This window comes from Notothenia rossii (assembly GCF_949606895.1).
Source record: "Notothenia rossii genome assembly, chromosome: 6".
NCBI classification, from domain to species: domain Eukaryota; kingdom Metazoa; phylum Chordata; class Actinopteri; order Perciformes; family Nototheniidae; genus Notothenia; species Notothenia rossii.
The window spans coordinates 46008024-46031221 of record NC_136909.1 but is presented as its reverse complement, the minus strand read 5'-3'; the positions used below and the strand labels follow the sequence as shown (position 1 = coordinate 46031221).

The window sequence follows — 23198 nt, the reverse complement described above, 5'->3', positions numbered from 1 at the left end:
TACTCTTATACTAATCACTTCCTGTATTGCCGTGATAAAAGGGACATGCGCAATAAAACGTGTCACATCCGGTTGAAGCAAAGCCGACGGTGTATGTGTGTATTTATTCCTCTGTCACGTTAAACTATGGTTGCGTTCGAATAGTCCATTTAGCTTAGGAACCTTCTTAACCGAGTGAAATGACCCAGAAGTCCCTCAGTGGCAGCCATGATAAGTGCCGTTCAAATTCTCTAGAATGATAGGAAAGGAGGTTTCAAACTTCCTTTATAACCTCCTTTAGCTTAGGAACCACTGGACCTCCCTAACCGAAAGGAGAGGAGAAAATGCTGCCCCACAATGCCTTGCAGCCGCAGCATTTGACGTCACACAACAGTCGGCCGTTCACGGACACAAACGATTATGAAGGAGAAATTATATCATGAAAGTTACGGTGCTTATTAAGCATTTTAAAACGTATGTGGTAAGTTGCCAAAGTGCTTTGTTTTGAACGTTCATCAGTATTATAATCAAAAAGAGAAATATGAACGTTAGTTTTTACTGAAATGATCAAATAAAGTCAACATTTCACTGAGCTGTGTGGGGTTTGTTCAACTTTTAAAAGATGTTTGAATGGTGATCTACACAGTTATAGGTGTTAAAGACGAATGTTTATAATAAATACATTTATATTGATTTTAAGATATTTTCATAGTTCATACAATCATACGTATTGGGATCATTTGTATTAATGTGGACCGGAGGGAGAGGGTGACGAGCATAAGTTTCACTTTCATTTTTTATTTCAATTCCAATTTTGGTCATGAAGAATATGTTTCTCTGTTGTTCATAAAGCATAAAGCAACAGCATCAGAGCACGGTGCAGAGTCTCGATATGAGTCCGTCGTTCTTATTAAACATCCATGTTGTAGTCCGTTGTATAGAAAACTGTAGTTTCCATAGTTTCCCCATAGCAGCAGACGCACACAATGGCCATTTCTCAATCGCGAGGAAACTGGCTTCCAAGCCAATATTTCAAGGATACTACGTCATCGAGTGCCGCCGAAGGACTGTTCCAATCTCCAGCATACTTGGAATTCCACCGAGGCCACGTCCTTGTTTTGGGGGTAATTTCGAGGCTGCACATGGGTAGACTTCGCGTCCTTCAAATCCCCACAATGCTTTGCGCACGGACCAATTTCAAAAGCCCTTGCGGAGAATGGCTGAACCGACGCAGCGCAGCACACATTTAAATGTAAGTATGTAGTGGCGTAGAACATGTGTTAGTAAATATAATAGGTAAATATGTTACTTTGTTGCATTTGTTATCACCAAAAATGTGTTCCGTGAAAGTAAAGCAAGTTCATAATTAGATAGACATCGTGAGGTATTTATTTTCGGTACAGTTTATGTTGAAACCGTTAGAGAGAGTGGCACACTTGTTAGCCTGTTCCATTCTTCTTTGTTTTCCGAAGCCGTGACTTGGAAGTATACTTGCTTCGTTTCTGAAGGAAGTGACTTGGAAGTATGCGACTACCAAGCCAGTATCCTCGCGATTGAGAAACGGCCACTGACGTCCGCTGGCGCATCATAAACACGTCGGATAGTGAAAGTGCATTCGGATTCTCTAAAGTACCGCAGTCTCTTCTCCTAAGTCCTTTCGAATTCTCCTATCCACTATCCCTTAACCCCGTGACGTTTCACTCAGAGGTCAAGGAATAGGAGATAGGGTTAGAACTTAGGAGCTCATTTTTAAACTATCTGAACGCAACCCCAGTTCACGGAATTCCTGCCCTAAGATCATGGCATCGAAAGCCCCGCCTTCAACGCTGTATCCAGTTCTTATTATACATCCATGATGCACACCGAGGATCGAGCGTCGAGGAGGCTCTCTGGAGGAGCTATAACCGAGGATACACTGATGGTTCCTCCATGGCTCCTCCGCGGATGCATTTCCGGGAACGGTGAAGGTGTGACGCACGGCCGGACTTATCTCAGCCAATGACAGCTCTGCATGCATTCCCTGGATATTATTTTAGAAACTGCATTCATCGCGTCGCGATGTTTCCAGAGAGAACAGCTGTGAGGTCCGTGCAGAAAGCAGAGCAGTGTGTATAAGGACGTGAAGTCTACCCATGTGCAGCCTCGAAATTACCCCAAAACCAAGGACGCGGCCTCTGTGGAATTCCAAGTATGCTGGAGATTGGAACAGTCCTTCCGCAGCCCTCGATGACGTAGTATCCTTGAAATATTGGCTTGGAAGCCAGTTTCCTCGCGATTGAGAAACGGACCATGGGCCTTTCTCATTTCACTAATTTCCCCTGCTCGACTCCTCGAATCCTCTGTCCTCCGGTAGTGACCCGGAAATGGTTTTCGGGGCGCCATGTTGAAGGACATCTCATTTCTCTAAATGCACATCGAGGACCGAGGATTCGAGCGCAGATGCGGCTCTCTGGAGGAGGCTCTCTGGAGGAGCTATAATCGAGGATACACTGATGGGTCCTCCACGGTCTTCCACGGCTCCTCCGTGGATGCATTTCCGACAACAGTGATGTCTAAAAGAGTCGTGACGCACGGCCGGACTTATCTCAGCCATGACAGCTCTGCATGCATCCCCTGGATATTATTTTATTAATATTATGTGAAGCACTAAATGGTTTTAGACAAATATCGACTCTTCGTTTGTAGATATCTACTAAACTTAAGCAATTAAAGAGAGTAATGTAGGCCTGTTATACTGAGTGATGTATATTATACACACTGCTCTGCTTTCTGCACGGACCTCAAAGCTGTTCTCTCTAAACATCGCATCGCTTTGTGTGTATGACAACAAAACGAACTGTAGACCTACCTAAAATAATACAGATTTGACTTCACGAGAAACGCAGAATAAAAGCAGAATGCTAATTAAGGATTAACAGGGAAAGTAAAGAAATAGCATAATCAATCATGTTATTGTTGAATAATTAAAGAAACAGACATATTCAAAACTGTTCATTTTACAGATGCAGATCAAATTGTGACCACCGCAGGGCAGTGCAGGCTGATGATAAACAGATGCCAACCACTTTCTCTTTATACATGCATGCAAACATAACAAATGCAGACAGAATATCATAACACCAACACCACTGCAGGAGAATAAACATTCATCATCATACACTCACGACAGCACACGTCAATACATAAGCATGCTATAACTTCCGATGACGACATTCAAAATAAAGGTTTAAAATAGAAGCGCAGCTACAATGTGAAGAGCGAGACAGTTGCGGCCTAGGGTTGCGGCCTACAGACAGGCATTTCTAAGTTTGAAGCAATGTTTAAAGTGTTAAAATAACAATTGCAAAAAACAGTCAAGTCCTAATAGCCACGGTAAAAACCTCCTTTAATCAATTCCTAGAAATAACATTTAAATAAAATAAAAATTCAAATACATTGTGGGCTAGTAGCCTAAGTTGTGTCCTAAAGTCACCTGAAGGGAGTGAGGAGGATGCTGCTTTATTTTACCAGGCAGTCATTAAAGATGAATTTCACATTTAGTGAGTGATTTCAGAATACATTCACATAGAATGAGGTCTGAAATCGTAGACAATGGAAGGTTCTGGACCTTTCACAATAAACATTGATCCCGCAACAAGCTGCCACCGCATGTATGACATAAGGGGGAGGACCTGTGAGGCGTTTAACTGTAACACTGTATGTAGACCGGACCTAAGTGTTTATAGAAGGCACACTATCTTTAACAATATAATTTCTTACAGTAATACAGTTTCTGAATCGAACCATTTATGTGTGGAAAATGTTCAGAGGGGTGAGTACATTTGATAATTTACAATATGATTTCTCACAAGTTCTTAGGAAGATTATCCAACCAGCGGGCCCTCACGGGCAATGTTGGAGGGCTCCCATTGGCTAACGACTACGTCAGTCTCGGGCGGCCCATGGTAGGTTGCAGAGCAGGTGAAGTGTTGACTGTGGTTCATAGGGCAACAAACCGCAGCGTACGCCGCCGGGGACATCAATGGTGGAGTACGCGTCTATTCAGGGAAAGGTCTGAGAGGGACCACTACTGGGGCTTACATGGAGAGCTGAAAGTGAATATGAGGCTAACGTCCTTAATTATGTACATATCTCCGGCTCTGCTATTTATTTTGTATGTATATATTGGATTTTGTGAAGCTGCACCTCGCATCAGTCCCTACGATGCGTCGCCTATCTCCAGGAAGCCCGGCTCAGCCTCCGACACCTGGGAGACCTTCTTCACCGACATGCCTCGTTCTGTACCCGAGAGCAGCCTGGCACTCGGGCCTCTAGCCGGCCTCAACCCGCAGCCTGCTATTGTTTCTGCCGGCCCGACCACCACAACCAGTTCTATTTCGAAAACGCTAAACACCTTTCAGCCTCCAACAGCGGACCGGACCACCACTCCTTCTACTGCCGCCCCTGATACTGGAATAATCATAGCCACAAAAGAACATTTAACTGCGCCGATTTCCCGATTAAACGGCGCAGGCAAAAGATCCACCGATGCACAAGCCTCACTTTTCTCTCCGGAGAAAAGGCTGCAGACCATGGTGTCCATGGTTTCCCAGCGCACAGCTAACGATGCCTGGGCAGCAGATAATATTGGCACATCTGTTACCTCAATAGAGAATAGTCAAGGTGAGTAACGTTACCTTTGAATTAAAAAGCAACCAAAACAGTTCAAACTAGATCGTTCAGATTTAAAGGGGAAAAGAACGAAGCTTTTGGATATGACGCGATATAAAAATGAATTGCATATCTTTTTTGTCGTATTTTGTGTTGGCACATTCATGTTAAGAAAAACGACTCTGTGAATAGAAAGCCATGTATATATTAGCCTGGTAGTAGTAGCAGCAGGGTGGTCTAACAGGGGTTTTGACGCAGAGAAGGACCGAATAAACCAGATTGCAACAATAGGCAGACTTCTCAGACTGCACGGTGAACCCCCTGAAAATCGGGAAATCACCAAATCCCATCGTATCACATACAAAAAACAATTTATTCTCAAATATTTTCAATGTCTTTGCTGTGTAGCATATTTTATATTCCAGAGGGCCTTCATCATACGATAAGTGTTTCAAATATTACAGTGGGCTAGGAAGGGGGGCTGTAGGGGCGCAAGGATGATTCTGTTGTTGTTCCGTCAATGTATCCAAACCGTCCCTGCAGACAGCATCCACGGAGACTGGCGGTCCCTTTGTGTTAGGCGTGTTTTATATGGAAGGAGAATCAAAGAAGCTGCCCAGATAGCGGCTGCATCCCCTCTTTTGTTGGTTGCAAGGCAGACGCAGAACAAGGCCCTTTAAACCAAAATGGCCAGGCAGGCCAAGCCATGAATGAGCAATCACTGTGGAGCCCCTCCTCTCACACCTCAGCACCCCAGTCTCCATGTGGATGGATGTGTTGTTCTTGTTGAAGCCCAACTATCGATCGGCATAATTATTTCAGTTTATGTATTTTAAGGTCGTTCAGCAGGTCATTGAGTTGAAATGGTTGCGGGTTTAGCATTCTCTACTAAATCACTCCTCTGTATTGGCTTCATTTAAGCCCTGAGGCCAAAATGCAACCTGCCCCATGACACATGAAACATTTCCCCATACCTTATTGAAAGTGTCACCAGGAACCTCATCACTGTTCATTGTTCTAGTCTAAAGGCTGTCTCATGATAACATCAGAACAACAAAAACGTCACTTGGGGTAACGCCTCGCCGAGCGCGCTGCTATACGTATACTGGCAGGGCAGGGGGCGCGAGGACAGATGTAAGGTGTGTTTTCACATGCTTTCCAGGAGGAAATCTCTAAAGGTTAAACAAGGTTTAATTCCCTAACCAAAATGTAAAGTAGAGCGATTGTTTCTTTGCAGAATAACGCTTCAACCGCTGTTGTTTTCTCTGCAGCAGCACAGACAGGGGTGCTGGGAATTAGCCAAGAGAGGAGTTTTGGGCCACAACCTGTTCTGAACAGCCTGCAGCTGCCTGTGTCTCAATAGCAGTCATGCTGTCACACCACCTCACAGCAGTCAGATAGGAGAGAGCGGAACTCAGTTCCCCCCCTTCCCTCTCGACTACACAGGTCTAGTCCAATATACATCAAACCTTCGGCTTCAAAGATGGCCACATACCCCACACCTACAGGAGGCCTGAATGCAGTGTGGAAGTCGATTCACTGGATATCACATATTCTCAGGCGTGATCGGCGGACAGTGCTCTGGTGGACGTCACTGTAGCAAAGGGCCTGACAGTTTACTGCACAGAGTTGCATAACCACAATATTTTCTTAGTTATGTAAAAGTCCAAGCAACAGTCTAAGGGAAGCATCATCTGACTGGGACAGGAATAGAATATAACTCTGTCGCTGCCCGGTCCTCTCCATCTAACTGTTAGCTGAGGTATTGTGTCAAATCCGTGTGTATACCATTCATCATTTCTTTTTTTACTTTGGTCTGGAAGCTCTTATCTGTCTGAGCCCAGAATGGAGACACGTATACTCAGGTATTCAGTCATCACTCACCACACCTAGCCTAAGATCAGATGAATAATAGATGCCACTCCGTACTCTGCGAGGTCATCCACATGTCTGTCGTTATATCTCTGGTTTCTTACAACCTTTTTCCTAATGCAAACATTCTTAAGGTCTAAGACATTCAACAAATATTAATTAACAAAAACTCTGCCCAAATCTTCAAAACGAATGATTTAACTCAAATGTGTTGTAGCATGAAGAATACATTATTAAACTGATATTTAAAAACAATGAATCGTACCAGATGTTATAGATGACTCTGAGAGGTGGATGTTCAGTACGGCTTCTATTTGATCATTCACAACACTACAATAAAGCTCTATAGAAGTGGTGTTCCGCTTCAATGTCACATTCAAACTGTACAGAATCCATCATTGGCAACACAGTTCTGGACTGATTCATCAGGTCTACCATCTTTAGTTTTTTTTAGACTGGCCAAATTAGGCAAATTCCTCTAATACAAAATATGATCTTGTATTATAAAACGGATTTGAGGGCATTGTGGTCTATTTAAAAGCTGACTGAAAAAATATGACCATGAAGTTGTTTATGTTGAATAGCAGAGGTTCCCAAAGTGCTCAGATCTTGTGAAAGGATGTGCCAAACCAAATGTCCCAAGCTTCCCACTGCAGATACAGACAAATACTGTTCCAATGGAAGGGCCTGGAAACAGCCTTGGCTTTCCCCGGGCCTGTGATGTTAGTCCCACATTTCTTGATAGAAGTTGCCCTGCTCTGCAACTCTCTAGCATTGAAATGGTCAGACTCGGCTCTCTCGTTTTGACTTGCCCCTCAACTGTTTTCTGGACCTTGTAACCTTTCAAAATTCCACTCGTTCTGCAATAATTCCAAAACCAACTGCACTATTAATTCATGCTTTTTCATACGTCATAGCAAGTTGTCATGTCCACCCCAATTCTATTTCTAAAATATTTAAATGAATAACAATATTTTGTACATACTGTAATGAGATGTATGTATGTAAGAAATAACCGTGTCAGTAAACAATTATAATAAATCAAATAGTTTTTGGTTTTAAGTTTGAGACTTAGGCCAGGTTTTTCAGTAATAAGCTTTTTTCTACCATTCAGGTGCACACCACTACCAGTACCACCAGTGGTGTGTGTACCGCAGTTTAGGAATCACTACAGCAAAGCCGTTAGAATCAGGCTCATTCTGAAAATGCAGATTTTTTTAATTCCTTGATGGGTGAGAGGCATATGTTAGAGGAAAGGGAATTAGCAACTCTGGTGTTGTACTGGGAAGGGCCGATGGTACAGGAATTCTGTGAATGCATTCTGCAGCTTTAAGTAGCTCAGGGGACGGCTGGGTGCATGATCAGCTCCTGTCTTACTGTTCCTGGGTCTGGTCACACTTGCATGCCCTCCTTCTATGTGACTTCCCTGCACACAGTCCTGAAAAACAGATGTGATGTCACAAATGCAGTGTGTAGAATAACTTGATATTGGGAACATTGATTGATTGATTGCAATATTCTTGCGTCTATGGACTGTTAGTCTGGCACTGTAATATCGTACTTAAGAGAACAGCATAATGAGTTCTCCATTTCCAAACACAGTGCATCACTGTTCCTATTGTGCAAATGTAAACCAGGCAGGAAACAGTAAATGCTGTCTTGAATTCTGCAGAATGTCTAGGCAGAATAAGATAAAGGCTTCAGTTAAAGTAAACTTATTTTCAGATATTATTCTAATGTCAGTACTATATTCTGACAGTTTAAACATCATTATTTCACTGGGAAACAGTACTAAGCTGACCCTGCCTGTCACAGTATATGGCCATACATGTTGAGTTTTTTGAACAATATTATGTATAATATAAATAAGTATATATTGCACATCATTCTGTAGTTATACCACTGCTGGTACATCTCATGCAACATTTTCAAATTTCTTGTCTCTTCCTGTCACTGTGCCCCCCCCCCCCACCCCCCGTTCATGCCCCCAGAGAGTCTGTGTAACTGCAGCAGCGGTGCTGAGGGGGTTCGGGATCCGGACGACTGTGATCACAACACGGGTCAGTGTTCGTGCCTGTCGGGCTACACTGGTCTGCAGTGTGAGGACTGTGAGGAGGGGCACTACACCAACGGCACCAGCGGCTGCATGCCCTGCGCCTGCGACTCCTCCGGGGCCGTGAACAGCCTCTGTGACAGGTACGCTCCCTCCTTTCACCTCTGGTAGCCATTACTGGAAATGTGTATACTTACTTTTAATTTGAAAAATAAGGACATGGGTAATCATCTGTGCTGTGTTTCAGGTCACCTCAGCATTTACTTATTGGATTGAATTTGTATTTAGACATTGTTGTTTGTAGCTAAATGTAGTTTTAGTAGTCACTCAAAGGAATAGTTTGGATGTTTTTAGGTAGCTTTGTATGAGGTACTTTTTCCTAATTATTGTATTACCTAGTGTAGATGGGGGTCTGCATGCCCCCTGTTTGGAGTAGTATACTTGAGTTACTTGAGCTGATCAATTTACTGCTGTGGACGGATGGCTATTTTAACCACCTAAAAGAATGGCCCACTCAAAAAAGTATTAATATCAGTTTAATGCGTACACTACGTTATTTCCACCGCTTTGCAGAAGTACAACCCTCTCATGGGGAACTTACAGCCGGTATCTTTGATATTGGCCAAAGACCCCAGACTCCATTGAAAGTAACAGTAATTGTACCTTTCCGAACACAGGGATGCTGTTCTTCCACTGTCTCGATTATTGGACTTATTGCATGCAACTGCACGATTCGACAGATACCTTAATTGTGTATTTGAAAGTGTACAAACATTACTTTTGGCCAGACATGGCCTATGTAAAACATGCCATGGAACTGCCTATAGTCTGAAGCTTTATGAAGGAGTACTATCTTTAGAAGCAAAAGGGCCGTAGCCTGCCCAAACAGACTGTCTGGTGTGAGTGTTTGTTATCTCATAAGGACTGAGACAAGATGTTCTGGGCTCAGCTTTGCTCAGACATTATGTTCACCATAACGCCTTAGCCCTGCAGGATCATTGTTGTGAGTGGATGAGACCATCATCCCACAGGCCGCCCTGGAAGCAGCAAAATGTTGAGACCCTGCTAACTCCTTAAATTCTAGAAAACACATGGCATACCTGACATGCAGTTGAGACTCATGAACTGTGACTTGGAAAAGAAGCTGTGTGTGTGGGTTAGGGACCTGGTAAAAATAGCAGCTGCACTTTCTGCCTCTAACCATGAGAAGGAATGCTGCTGCTGGATTCAATGTGCAATGTGTGGAGGATTGGTTTTGTCATGCCCAGAAGAAGTCACAGTTTAAGCTTAACTAAACTAAATCCTAATTAAGCCCACCAGTTCTTCACTGGAAACACAAAATGTCATTCTCCTGTTAGAGGACCTGAGCTGATGTGGGTTTAATGGGATGTAGGTGAAGGTGCAGGAAGACCTCCAAACCTAATACAGTCCTTCTCAGACAGTCTGAGCCCATGCCTGGCCACTGCTAACCCTGTTAGCCTAGCCTATCCCCCCCAGGAGCTTATCACTGGGTCTTACTATGTTAAGTCAGCTTTCCTACCCCCCAGCATGCCGCTTAAGGTATCTTTTCCATTAAGTAATGAGCAATCTAGCTGAGGAAGAGCGGGTCCGGGCTTTTGTTCTGTCCACTGCTATGGGACACCAAAGGCAATGACAACAGAACCCATTAGATAGTCCTTTGATTTGTTTAGAGCCCACAAGCTGCAGAGAGACACCCTAGTATCTTGATGAAAATGTAACCCAGTGGGTGTTCATTCTGCAAGAGAGATGCACCCTGGGGAGTCAAGCTTGGAGATGTTTATAAAAGAATGTCACAGTCAATGCATGACAACTCATCAAACACGGTTCATTTTCAGGTCCATTTCTCGTCGTGGTCGGACCGAAATCCAGCAAAGATACTGTAGCTTAACTGAGAGCTAAAAATACAATGATCATAAAAAACAGTGCATGACTTGGCCAAAATGGTATGCATGCACAAGAACAAGGTGTATATACATCTGTATGTAGCTGCCCTTGTTTGATACTTGTTGTTGGCAAATGATATATCTTCATTTTGTTATGGACAGAGCCAAGCTAGCTGTTTCCGCTTTTTACCCTATCTTTGTATACCGCACAGCCATGAGTGGTTTTTGATCTGACTCTCGGTGAAACATCACAGCCTCCCCTCATCTGGGAAAGCTATGCACAACATTTCTGGACCTGGTGGCAGGGATTTGCCCCCGTTCAGCTGCATGAATGAAGTCCGACACAGTTTGGGTTGGGTGGGGTTGAAGTGGCTCTGTGCAGGGGAGTAGACTGTCACTGCACAGAGCCTCTTACTCACTAATATCAATGTCAACTCTATCATTAGGATTCAGGAAAAGCACCAACAATCCCACATGTGATCACACTCAGTTTGAGTGTGAGGAAGTGTTTGCTGTGATGAAGCGCTCCTACAGACACAATATAAGGCTCCGAGCCAGAGCTCCTCACTAAAGGCTCTGAGTGGATGCAAAACAAACATCTGGGTTTATGCTCGGCTGTAGTTTATTTATGTTTTTCATTTCATTGTTTATTTGAATAGGGGCAATGCACATTGATGAACACTTTAAACAAATAATGCTTCAAATGTAAATATGCCGGATTTGAGCTTTGAGCTAATTTCCATCCGTAGTCCCTGACATACAACATTTAAGAACATGACATTTGTATACATAGCAAAAATAAATACATGATATGCAGAAAGAGCAAGAGCAGCATACACAAGTATTTACCACATGGCAATACAATATAGCAGCAACGACATATAAAGTGCAATACAAGATACAAGAGATACATAAAGTGCGAGAGGAGATACCCCTGTGTTAATGTGCATTTAGCGGTGATTGCACATCTGTTTGTTTCTTAACCATTCTTTGAGTTGACCTTTGAAGCTATTGAGAGTGGGACAATCCCGTATCTCAGTTGGGAGGCTATTCCAGAAAGAGCTGCCTTTAATGGAGAGGACATTTTGTCCAAAAGTGGTCCGTCTGCGGTGGACTTCACAGTCTCCTCTGGTTTCTGACCTAGTGCAGTGTCCAGTGTGTTTTTTGTTGATGAATTCCCCTAAGGGGGGGGGCAGTCCATGTAAACATTTATAAAGAAATGGCGTGACGCCGCCTCTGCTGTCCTGATAGAAACGATGCATTTTTTATCCGTGGTTGTGTTGGCCAAATGTAGACAGCATGACATCACAGGGAGATATTTCCAGCAGCTAGGTCTGGTAATAGAATACTTATTTTCAGCTTGTTCAAACATCAATGTAAACGTCAGAAATCTAAATAAAAATATTTCCATATGTCATTAAGCACAAAATAGAAATTCCCTGTGCAAGATCATTTTGACTCTTAAAACAACATTAAAACTATAGTGTTTTAAGAGGACACAGACCATGATATGCAGCTTCCCTATGGACAAATATCAAAGGCATTCATTTAGTTTGGCAGTCCATAATGTGTTAAAGTGTTGCTAAATGTAGCTGTGCCTATATCTGCTCGACACTCTTTAATTGATATTATTCCGGCTGATGAAAGCATGATATACGAGTGGATGGAATCCTGTTTCACTCAGCATTTACAGATTTGAGTGTGATGAGTTTATGATAGAAATACAGAACAAAGCATGGCCAGATTATGCTAGTTAATACTAGTTATTATATGTTGCCTGACTACTTTGGAAATCAGAAGTACAGTATTGTAAAATATGGGGTTAAATATGGGGATAACGGCTAAAATATTTAGACTGTGTATGAAACGCAGCAACAAAATTATACATGCTTCTTTTTAAATATGCCACTATACTTTTTTTTAAAGAATGGATATTGGGTTAATTCAGCAGTCTGAAATGATGTGGTACGGTGATCAACATTTCCGGTGAGGGCGAAGCAGCCGAGTGTGCTGTCTGGAGTATCCAGTTGGAGACACGGCGAGAATTTAAGGCACAGTGATGCTATGAGCTAAAGGCTAACCCTAGCATGCTATCATGTTAACATTGACGATATTATGATGCTGATGTTTCAAGAATGTTAAACATGTTCCTCATCTTTAATTAGTGTGATAACATGTTAACATATGCTAAGTAGCACCAAAAGTACAGCTGAGGCTGATGGTATTTTTTTTGCAGATTTTTAAGTCGATTGATCAAAAAAGTGATGAGGGTTCATCCGCTGGGGACAGAAGACTCCCTGGTATCCAGTAGCCTACCAAAAATGACACATTTACATATATGTTGTTTTTTCATTAAATGAAGTCTGTAACGTCATCCTTATTAAATGTTTTGATTTCCCCCTCCTTTACGCTCTGTGGTGTTCTATCTGCAGTCTTTCTGCAAACGATGTCTTTTTAAAAAGACACTCAATGTTCAATATGTTGTGTATGGTCATGCCGATATTTGACAGAAGAGCTGTTTAAACCACTTTGGTCCGTCATAACATTTCAGTCAGAACTGAATTGGGGTCAGCTCCTGTGGGCTTATTTTTACAATACTCTATGTATGGCGCCATGGCTGTAATGAAATATTGATTTTGCATGTGTCACTGCAGTGGATGCATTATTGCCATCCGTGTATTTTTACTCTGCATTGGTCGCAGTATCTGATACTATTATTTGATTTGCTCAACATATATACCATATGAGGGCACAATTCTTACCCTGTCGTTTAACCTTCCTTTTTTTGTTATCATTCTAAAAAGGAAGAAATGCTCCAGATCTGGTTTGGAGCATGTATATCAAGTTGCTTGTACACTGAAATTGTTATTTTTGGCTGAGATATCTGTAAAATAATTACAGGGGATAAAACACATTGCATGCTAAGCATCTTCCAGAAACTTGTTTTCAGTGGTAAACCAAGATATAAAGTATCAGCACCTGTTAACATCCATGTTTTGGAAAGACGTCAGTCAACATCATTTACGACCCTAATAAAAAACAAATACACAAAATCCTCTATTTGCATAAAGTAACGCCGGTGTGTGCCTACAGCAAGAGGGAGAGAAAACACTTTTTTAACAACTTTATTGTTCTAAAAAAGCTTATTTCGACTAAGGCAGAATATTTGGTTGGATAAAAAGATGTTGTGAATTTTGTAAATGATTACATCCATACAAGTCTGAAACAATCCTTCCAGAGGGAGGGGGGCTGATGCAAAGGCCCTGTCCCCCCAGGTCCAGAGCTTGGTCCTGATGGGCTGCAGTAGGTAAGCGTCAGCAGACCTGAGGAGACGGGTGGGGGTGTGTGGTTTGATGAGGTCACTGAGGTGGGGGGGCAAGGTTGTTGAGGGCAAAAAGTAATAGTTTAAAGACAATGCGGTGGGGGGAGCCTGTGGAGGTGGTGGAGGATGGGGGTGATGTGGTCGGAGCGTCGGGTGGAGGCAGTGACCCCTGGATCTATTTGTTGGCTCTCAGCTGCTCTGTCAGTGAATGGATCTGCATCTCTAACTTTGTATCAGAACGTTGGCTTGGTTTGGTTTGTTAAAACTCCATCGCCAACCAAAGCCACTGACTCTTGGGTGGATTTGTGGGCATTATGCTCACAAAAAAACAACTTGAACAACTTGATGGAACTAGTGTTTTTTTCCCTTTTGTTTGAGTTAGCAGTCTCCAGTCTTTGAGCTAAGCTTAGTTTGGAGATAGGGCCGACACATTTATCATTTCATTTTTCAATAATTTCAGGTTACACTGCCAACACAGAAATAAATTCCTTTAAGCGGCGAACTCCAAAACTATCATTTTTCACAATCTTTTGGATTTTTAGATTTTCTTTGTAGTTTCTAATTGAATGTTTTAGTAATCCATTTGCATTTTTAAATCATCTCAAACCTGAGTGGCACTAACCCTTTTACATGCACTATATTTGATGTTTCCCCAAACATTATACCATGACAGTTAACAAGCTACACGGCATTCCGATTTCACCTGACTACATGAGTAGGAATGTCTCTGAATATCTGGACGTGTCCATGCTTGTGTTGAGGAGGAGGATCATGCTCTGTTGACGTGCCACCCTTTCACACCCAGCAATGCAACTAAACCTGCTGAGTGTAGCAGACACTCACCTCTTGGTCATTAAAGTGGTGACCACTTCTTGTTGCTCAGATGATGCCTGCTGTCTGCTCTCGTCCACTCGGTGCAGCCGACAGGCAGCAGAATGGGGTTAAGCTTCATCGCTCATGTCACAGTGACCTACTTAGCATCTGACACAGAGTGCCAGGCCATTGAAATCACACCAAAACAATAAAAGCCACACCCCAGCCCAAGACGGCACAGATGACCACCAGCATTACTGACTACCGGGGCAGGACAGTGTAGTATAATCACAATCAAAACTCCTTTATTTGTCACTGTCATTTTGATTACTCTACTACATATTTTCTTCATTACTTTATTCATTATTTGTGAACAAATTCTTATCTCCCAAAACCCAACTTGAGACCCAAAGACCTTTAGATAATTCACGAAACATCAAGAGGAGCAGCACATCCTGAAAATGGATGCATAGAACTAGGTTCATCTGTTTTTGTTTTGGGGGAAAATGACTTATAAAAGCTCTAATATTACTCTTTATCCTATCTAATCTTATTAATATCTAATATTTAATCTCTTGAGTATATTGGTGGATTAAGAACATTAAGCATGACATTGGACTGAAGTTTCTTGATTTGTAGCACATTTAATTTGCTGTATAGATAATTCTCCAACCGTTTCTTATTTGAGATTCATCTGATCCTGAATAAATGTGCAGAAGACGCATTAACACTTGGGTCGAATTGTGTTTTCTTTTCTTTTACAAAACAGGTTTTCACAATACAATGTAGATTGTAGCCTCTTGACACAATACACACATAGAACATACTGTATATACCAATACAAAAAAGATTTACATATACTTATGTACATATATAACTAAATATGTTTAAAAAGAAAGTATTCTACAGGTTGTGCAATATCATTGTATTTGTATTATAGTGCAATACTTTGGTTTAGTGAGAGTGAAGGAAATGCAAAAGGCCAGTCTATCAAATATTACATATATATGTTTAGTATTTTAATATCCAAACAAATGTTGCAATGGGATTTCTTAAACCCAATGTGTCCTTTTTTCTTACTCTAGTACAGGGGTGGCAAACTCATTTCAGTTAAGGGGCCACATACTGCCCACTTTGATCTAAAGTGGGCCGGACCAGTAACATCATAGCATAATAACCCACAGGCCCTACATAACGACAATATTTCTGTTTAAGTGCAAATAAGTAGCTACAAGTACATTCAGAAAATGTCCACATGTAATGAGACGCAAAACGTTATGAACAAACTGAAATGTACTGTAAGACAAACAAGTGCAATTTCAAGTGCTACACACATGTTCTTTACAAAAGATCATAGTTTCCACCTGAACTGACTATGAACTGACTGAGCTATTAAGTGAGGAGTTTGAGTTACCTCCCTTGCCTTGAAAATATAGAATTTTTATATTGGCAGTGCAGCCACAGTGTCACATCAAATCAAACTATTTTTTGCCTAATGAAGCTGCTGATTGACATTATAATACACAATGTTCAGTGACAGAATAATATAACATTTTCAAATATTTCAGTAGGTTCTTATTTTCATAGAACTGAGGTCACAGAACTGATTAATTTGCTCCTGAAACTTGACATCTTTTAGCCCTCACAAGGGCATCAATATCAGGCTTAAAATCCTGACTAGCAGCCAATTTAATTATTTAATTCAGGCACTTGTGTGTGAGTCTTGAGCGCAGCTTTGTTTTAGTAATGTTAATTACAGAGAAAACCTGTTCACAAAGGTAGGTGGTCCCAAACATGCTCAAAACCTTTGCTGCCAGGGCTGTCAATTTGGGGTATCCTGGCAAAATATACCGATAAAATGTGCCCAAGTCCGACGAGGCAAATTTGTCCTTTAAATCTTGATCACATTGTAAGTCGATTATCTCAAGTTGTATGTCGACGGGCAGATCCGCAGCCTTAACTGCAAATGGCGAGCGAAAAACTGCAAACTCTGTCTCAAGCTCACCAAAGACCTGAAACCGCTGCTCAAACTCCCGCAGCAATTCCGTAATTTTGTCTTTGTACCGTCTCATGTCAGCAGTAACTCCGGTCATATGCACATTTCTTAGATGAGGGAAATGAGCAGGGTCACCACTTGACAGCTGTGTCTCCCACAAAGCCAGCTTCAACTTAAATGCGCGTATGCTGTCATAATATTCTGTGACAACTTTTTTGCGACCTTGCATCGTTATGTTCAGATTATTCAAGTGCTCTGAAATATCCACCATAAATGCAAGGTCCTGCAGCCATTCTGGGTTTTTTAATTCATGCACTGGCTTACCCTTTTTCTCCATGAACTGTCCAATTTCCTCGCGTAGATCAGAAAAACGCTTCAGCACGGCACCTCGGCTCAACCACCTTACTTCAGTGTGATATGGTAGGCTACAGGTGATGTCTTTATCACTGAGGAAGCTGTCGAACTGACGGTGATTCAGCCCTCTGGCTCGGATGAAATTAACCGTTTGGACAACCACTTTCATGACGTGATCCATTTTTAACGACTTGCAACACAATGCCTCCTGGTGCTTTTACAGTGGAATGTCCAAAAACGATCTCCTCCATTTGCTTCTTGTACTTTCTCCCTGAATTTCGTTGCAACACCTGATTTTTTCCCGATCACTGATGGCGCGCCGTCTGTAGCCAGACTGACAGCACGGGTCCAGTCCACTCCAACCCTGTCCAGTGCTTCAACGAGAGCGCTAAAAATGTCATCCGCTTTAGTGGTGTCTGTCATAGGAACCAACTCAAGGAACTCTTCGGTGACCGTCAAAGTCTCATCAACACCACGAATGAATATGGCCAGTTGAGCAACATCTGTAATGTCAGTGCTCTCATCGATTGAGACTGAAAATGCTACGAATGATTTGACTTTTGTTTTTTTCTGGCTATCCAAATCTGCTGAAAGATCGGCAATCCTATCCTTCAATGTATTCCTCGTTAGACTAATGTTGGCAAAAGCCTGTCGCTTCTCAGGGCACACAATTTCTGCAGCCTTCAGCATGCATGTTTTCACAAACTCACCCTCAGAGTATGGCTTTGAGGCTGATGCTATTTCGTTAGCGATCAGATAGCTGGCTTTCACTGCTGCGTCACTTATATCTCGGCTCCGGGTAAAAACGGCCTGTTGTTTCTTTAGACCTGATAGCAGGTCATTTATCTTTTCTTTTCTCCGTTGTCCTTGCAAGCAGTCGTATTTCTCTCCATGGTGAGTCTCATGATGGCGGCGAATATTATATTCTTTGAGCACAGCAACTTGCTGCGAACACACCAAGCATACAGGTTTTCCATTTACCTCTGTAAAAAAATAGGATGCAGTCCACTTTTCTCTTTTTTGACAGAGACATTTGGGGATGAGGGTGTCAGGTTATTGACTGCAATCACTACTCTTACTCATCACTTGTTTTACAGTCCGGCTGCGCTCTCACTGGTACCGGTGCGGTAGTGCGCCCACTAGTGGAAGGATTCAAAATAGCAGTTTTCTTTCCCTCCTCTCATAGCCTACTTAGCAAAGTCCTTCAGCTCTGTGGGCCAAGCTGAAATGCCTCCCGGGCCGGATCCGGCCCGCGGGCCGTATGTTTGCCATCCCTAGTAGAATTGTATATCTTTTGTTGTCATTGATGCTGATGAATATTACTAACTGACAGTGTGATCTCATGACTTGCACTGCCAACAATATTGACTTTTGAGGACGCAATTCTTTTCAGTTTTTAGATTATGATGACATTTTGAAATCCAGCACTTTTTCTCACTCTCTGTGTGACCATTGGAAATTGTCTCTCTGACTCCACAGCATTAGGGTCATGATGCCGCATGCACATATTTGTTGTTATTGTTGTGTGTGTGTGTGTGTGTGTGTGTGTGTGTGTGTGTGTGTGTGTGTGTGTGTGTGTGTGTGTGTGTGTGTGTGTGTGTGTGTGTGTGTGTGTGTGTGTGTGTGTGTGTGTGTGTGTGTGTGTGTGTGTGTGTGTGTGTGTGTGTGTGTGTGTGTGTGTGTGTGTGTGTGTGTGTGTGTGTGTGTGTGTGTGTGTGTGTGTGTGTGTGTGTGTGTGTGTGTGTGTGTGTGTGTGTGTGTGTGTGTGTGTGTGTGTGTGTGTGTGTGTGTGTGTGTGTGTGTGTGTGTGTGTGTGTGTGTGTGTGTGTGTGTGTGTTCAGCTGGAAGAAAGACTGTTGATCTCCCAGCCTTATTCCTAGCAGTGCCCACGCCCCACTAAGCATGGCCCCGGGCCCCTTCATTTGCATTAAGTGCAGTTGTTTTAACAAAGCCCGGATTGTATGAAGACCCACGCACACGCTCATGGAAAGTGCTCCCAGTCACTTGTGATTTACTTCAATTGTTTTGAAGTTATTGTCCTCAGATTAAGTTTCTGAGTCCATTGTCTGGGTTGGAGGGCTGGTCAGGCTTTATTTAGCGTTGCACTTTTCCTAGGAAATGACCTTGAGTGTGGGCGGGATCTGAGAGCCATGGATGATTTCGCACTGGGAAGAAATAAAGCCTCTCCCTATTCCCTACACAGCTACGAAGGATGCTGAGAGTGCAGATCCAAACAGGAAAAGACACCAAGTTATTTATGTGTGTATTATTGCAGAAGAGCTAAAATGTAATTGGATTTAACTGCTGGAGCATTATCCACTGATATTTTCTTAGCTGATACCAATCATACTGTTATGTAAAACACATGAAGCCCATACAAAAAGTCTGATTCCTTGGTTCTGGTTCTATTCATAGATCGACTGATACTGGATTTATTTGAATGATTGTGTGCTGAAATCAATGGAGCTGCTAATTAATGGTGGAGTGGCTTTGATTGGGTAAAGTAGCAGTGAGACAGATGGTTCATTTCACAGGATGTTCAGTGTCTCTCAGCTGCTATTGCTATTGGGGAAATTGCACAGCTTATTTTCATAATTACAATTGTGAGGAGTATATATTGCGTGTGAATGTTGGAGTCTGGCTCCAGTCCGTCTGCATTTCCACTCGGCAACTCTATCTGATTTGTTTCAGATGCATGCTGTTGTTAAAGGACTCTATTTTTTGTCTGCTAAAAGTAATTTAAATAAAAACTGCACCCTGTAGTTTTGTATTATCTAATATATAGAACTGTACAATGTATTTTAAAAGACAAAACAATGTAGAACTATTGTAATATAATTTAATTATTGCTTCAATCAGCAAATACTACATTTGTGTGTCAGCAGCAACAATTTCAGAGATGAATATCTCTAAATAAGCCCAAACTATGAATAGCGTTTTTATATTGTGTGCTGCTGGACACGAGCAGCAGGCCGAGCTACATATGCCCAATATGTTGGGGGAGAACGATATGAGTGTGCTTCCCACATGCTTCATACCTGGAACAGGTTATAGAAAGCAGATGGGTGATTGGAGAACCTGTGGGAAGTCAAGTGTGGAATCACCATGACAGTCTGGACATCAGCTGCCATGATGGCATTCCAAAAGCAAACACACTCAGCTCACATCACACCACACTACACTGACAAATCTATTCTATTGATTGTGTTGTATGTTCTGCCTCTTTCAGCTCAGGGATATGTGTGTGCAAGACCGGAGTGTATGGACCAAAATGTGACGAATGCCACCCGGGGTTCTTCTACTTCAGCAGCACTGGCTGCCGGCCCTGCCAGTGTCAGAACCACACCAACTCCTGCCACCCACAGTCGGGTGAGTCCATGTGTTACTGTTAGACTGATGCACAACAGAGTGGGCCAGGAATGAGTCTTAGAACCCGGAAATGAGTTAGCATTTTACCACTACCAGGTCCCTCTTTATTTTGTGCAATAATTCAAAATCCAGCGATTCAGCACTCATGATTGTTATAAAATAGAAGAAGAGAAGTACTCAGATCTTTTACTTGAGTAAAAGTAGAAGTATTCAGATCTTGTACTTGTGTAGGAATACTCAGTTACATTAAAAGTCCTGCATTTAAAATGTTACTCAAGTAAAAATAGAAAAAGTATTATCATCAAAATATAGTGAAAGTAGCGACAGTAAAAGTAGTCATTGTGCAGATTGGTCCATTTCAGAATAATAGATATGGTATGTTTTACAATGATTGATCATGAAAGTGTTCTCAAAGCTGGTAAAGGTGCAGCTACTTTGAATGACTTTGTATACTGCAGGGTAGCTTCTGACTTTACTCCAGGTGGAACTAAAGTCTGATTTAACACTTGATTATATTTCACATCATTCATCCACATCTGTAAAGTAACTAAAGGTATTCAATACATGTAGTGGAGTAAAAGTACACCATGTACCTCTATTGTAGTGGAGTAGAATTACAAAGTATAATGAAATATAAATACTCAAGTAAAGTACAAGTATCTCAACATTTTACTAAAGTACAGTACTTCAGTAAATGTACTTAGTTACTTCCCACCTGTGGAAACAGGTGATAACTTTATACAATATGCTTTGTTATAGATTAAACTGCCATCAAGTATATTAATGAGATAGAATGATCCTATAGTCGAAAAATAATGTCAGCATCTTTTTGTTAGACTGTCTTTAGTGACATTCATCTAATGTATCATTATTCAATCACCATCAGCTTTGTGATGTCTCCATATTTCCTCTCTGAAACCCTAAGACAATGACATGCTGATTGGTGCCTTTATGGACCGCAGCACGTTTTATGTGGTTCCTTTGCATGAGGATTTTGAGTTAGAACTCTGAAGCTTGACAGCCCGATGTTTGCCAATATGATGCTCATTAAGTTCCTAATAACTTTAAGCCATTAGCTTTGTGTAAGTTAGCACCTGGGTACTATATGCTTAAGATAGACACCAACACAAAGTACACAAACCCCCCAGTGTGTCTGAAGTGAATATTTACAGAGGAGCCGGAAACCCAGTTTCCATTGTGATTTAAGGTGGTCCTCCTCTCCCCAATCACATGTGAAGGAGGATTGCTGCCACCTCTCATGGGGCTTTCACACCAACGCGGTTCCAGGGCCGGTTCGGAGCTAGAACCTTAAAAGTGCCGTTTTTTCCTTTTCACACCATGCGGAGCCGCCTCTAAGCTCCGGAATCCGGTTAGTTTCAAGCACAATTTTTTTTTTCGGTTTAGAAACAAGAACCACATACGTCACGCTTACGCCGGAGGGGGGCGAGATTAACCTGAGCTAACAGTTAAAGGCGAGTACGGCAAATAAAACTTGTAATAAGCAGTAGCGCTGAGCAAAGTGACTAGAACGCAACCACACACTCCTAAAAAAACACACTTTATAAAGTCAATCAACACTAACCAGGCTTCGTGTGATTCTGTTTATTTGCTTTATTTACTTTGACCATCCGTTCACTGTTATTGATCATTGTGGAGAGCAGGCAGACGTTTTGTTTTGTATTATAGCAGCTATCGGATGGAATCAATACATGGGCTGCACAGGTTGTCATGTCCGACTATCACAAGTAAAATCATAATGAAAAATACGCCGGTAAAATGTGCCTGTAGAAAACGGCTTATGCCACAATAGGATAGCAACAACAAAGTAGTCAAGATAGTCAGTTTAGCTTGGGTTGCTATGCTAACATCACCCATATTATACCAGAGAAACGTTCATAACAGCGTTGTGATGCCAAACAGCGTCAATTCAGACTGACACACATTCACTTATGGGGAATTGGGGATATGTATCAGCTGCTTGTGTGACAGTCAGACAGTGAAGGCTTTACAGCGGCCGCTGCTATGTCAGCTAACCCAGAGCTAACGGGAGAATAAACTCCGGTGGAAGAGCAGCCAGCACTGCAGCGGTCCGTAAATGCCGCTGAAACACATTAATAAACAATGAACCATGGCACTCTGGAGAAAAGTATAAGGTTGGAGAAGTCGTTATTTAATTTAATCTAGCTTCGTATGATTAAAAGCAACACGATCATCGACCCGACGCAGTCCCCCATTGTTGTTGTTGTTGTTGTTGTTGTTGTAGTGAGCGACGTAAACGGTGACGTCATGACGCAGCAGCGGCAGCACCAGTCGGCCTCTGGGCGGTGTGAACAAAACGGGTGCTGAAAAGAAAAACGGTTCCGAACCAGAAGAGCTCTAGCACGAAGCTAGAACGGGAACCGCGTTGGTGTGAAAGCCCTATCAGTGGTCATGAAACTAGTCCCCAGCTAGTGACAGGCAGATGGAGGGCTGTATCTGGGCTCAGTGTACTGTGGATTAACAAAGCTCAGGTTCTAAAGCTCCCCCTTAAAGACTCACCCTGCTCTCCTCACTTACTGAGGAGCACATTGTGCAAATGCTTATTGTACAGTCTCCCAAACAGGGGGCCCTTAGATAAACATGACAGGGACCCGTCACTTCCAACAGGACAGAGACAGGTAGCCCCCACACTGACATTTTGTTTTCAGCTGAATCAGATTTACATGCTGTAAAAAAGAATGCGGAGAAAAATAAAGATTTTTAGTTAATTTTTTCTACAGGAACACAAGTTTTTCCAATTCTAAAGTGATGTAATACTCACCTCTGAACCTTGAATGCTCACATGTTTATAGATATTATGGAAAGAGCAGATAGTGTGGCAGGTTCCACTTGGTCTAAGTTCACCCA

General features: G+C 42.2%; 1 protein-coding gene across 1 annotated transcript in view; it reads left to right on the top strand.

Moving 5' to 3' along the window:
• Positions 1–3800: 3800 nt before the first annotated feature.
• LOC307044829 (multiple epidermal growth factor-like domains protein 9) overlaps positions 3801–23198 on the top strand; it is a 38543-nt gene continuing 19145 nt past the window's right edge. The window contains exons 1-3 of the mRNA XM_079690225.1: positions 3801–4641; positions 8493–8697; positions 20173–20312. Coding sequence (XP_079546351.1) covers positions 3816–4641; positions 8493–8697; positions 20173–20312 — 1171 coding nt within the window. The 5' untranslated portion in view covers positions 3801–3815. The remainder of the gene's footprint in view (positions 4642–8492; positions 8698–20172; positions 20313–23198) is intronic.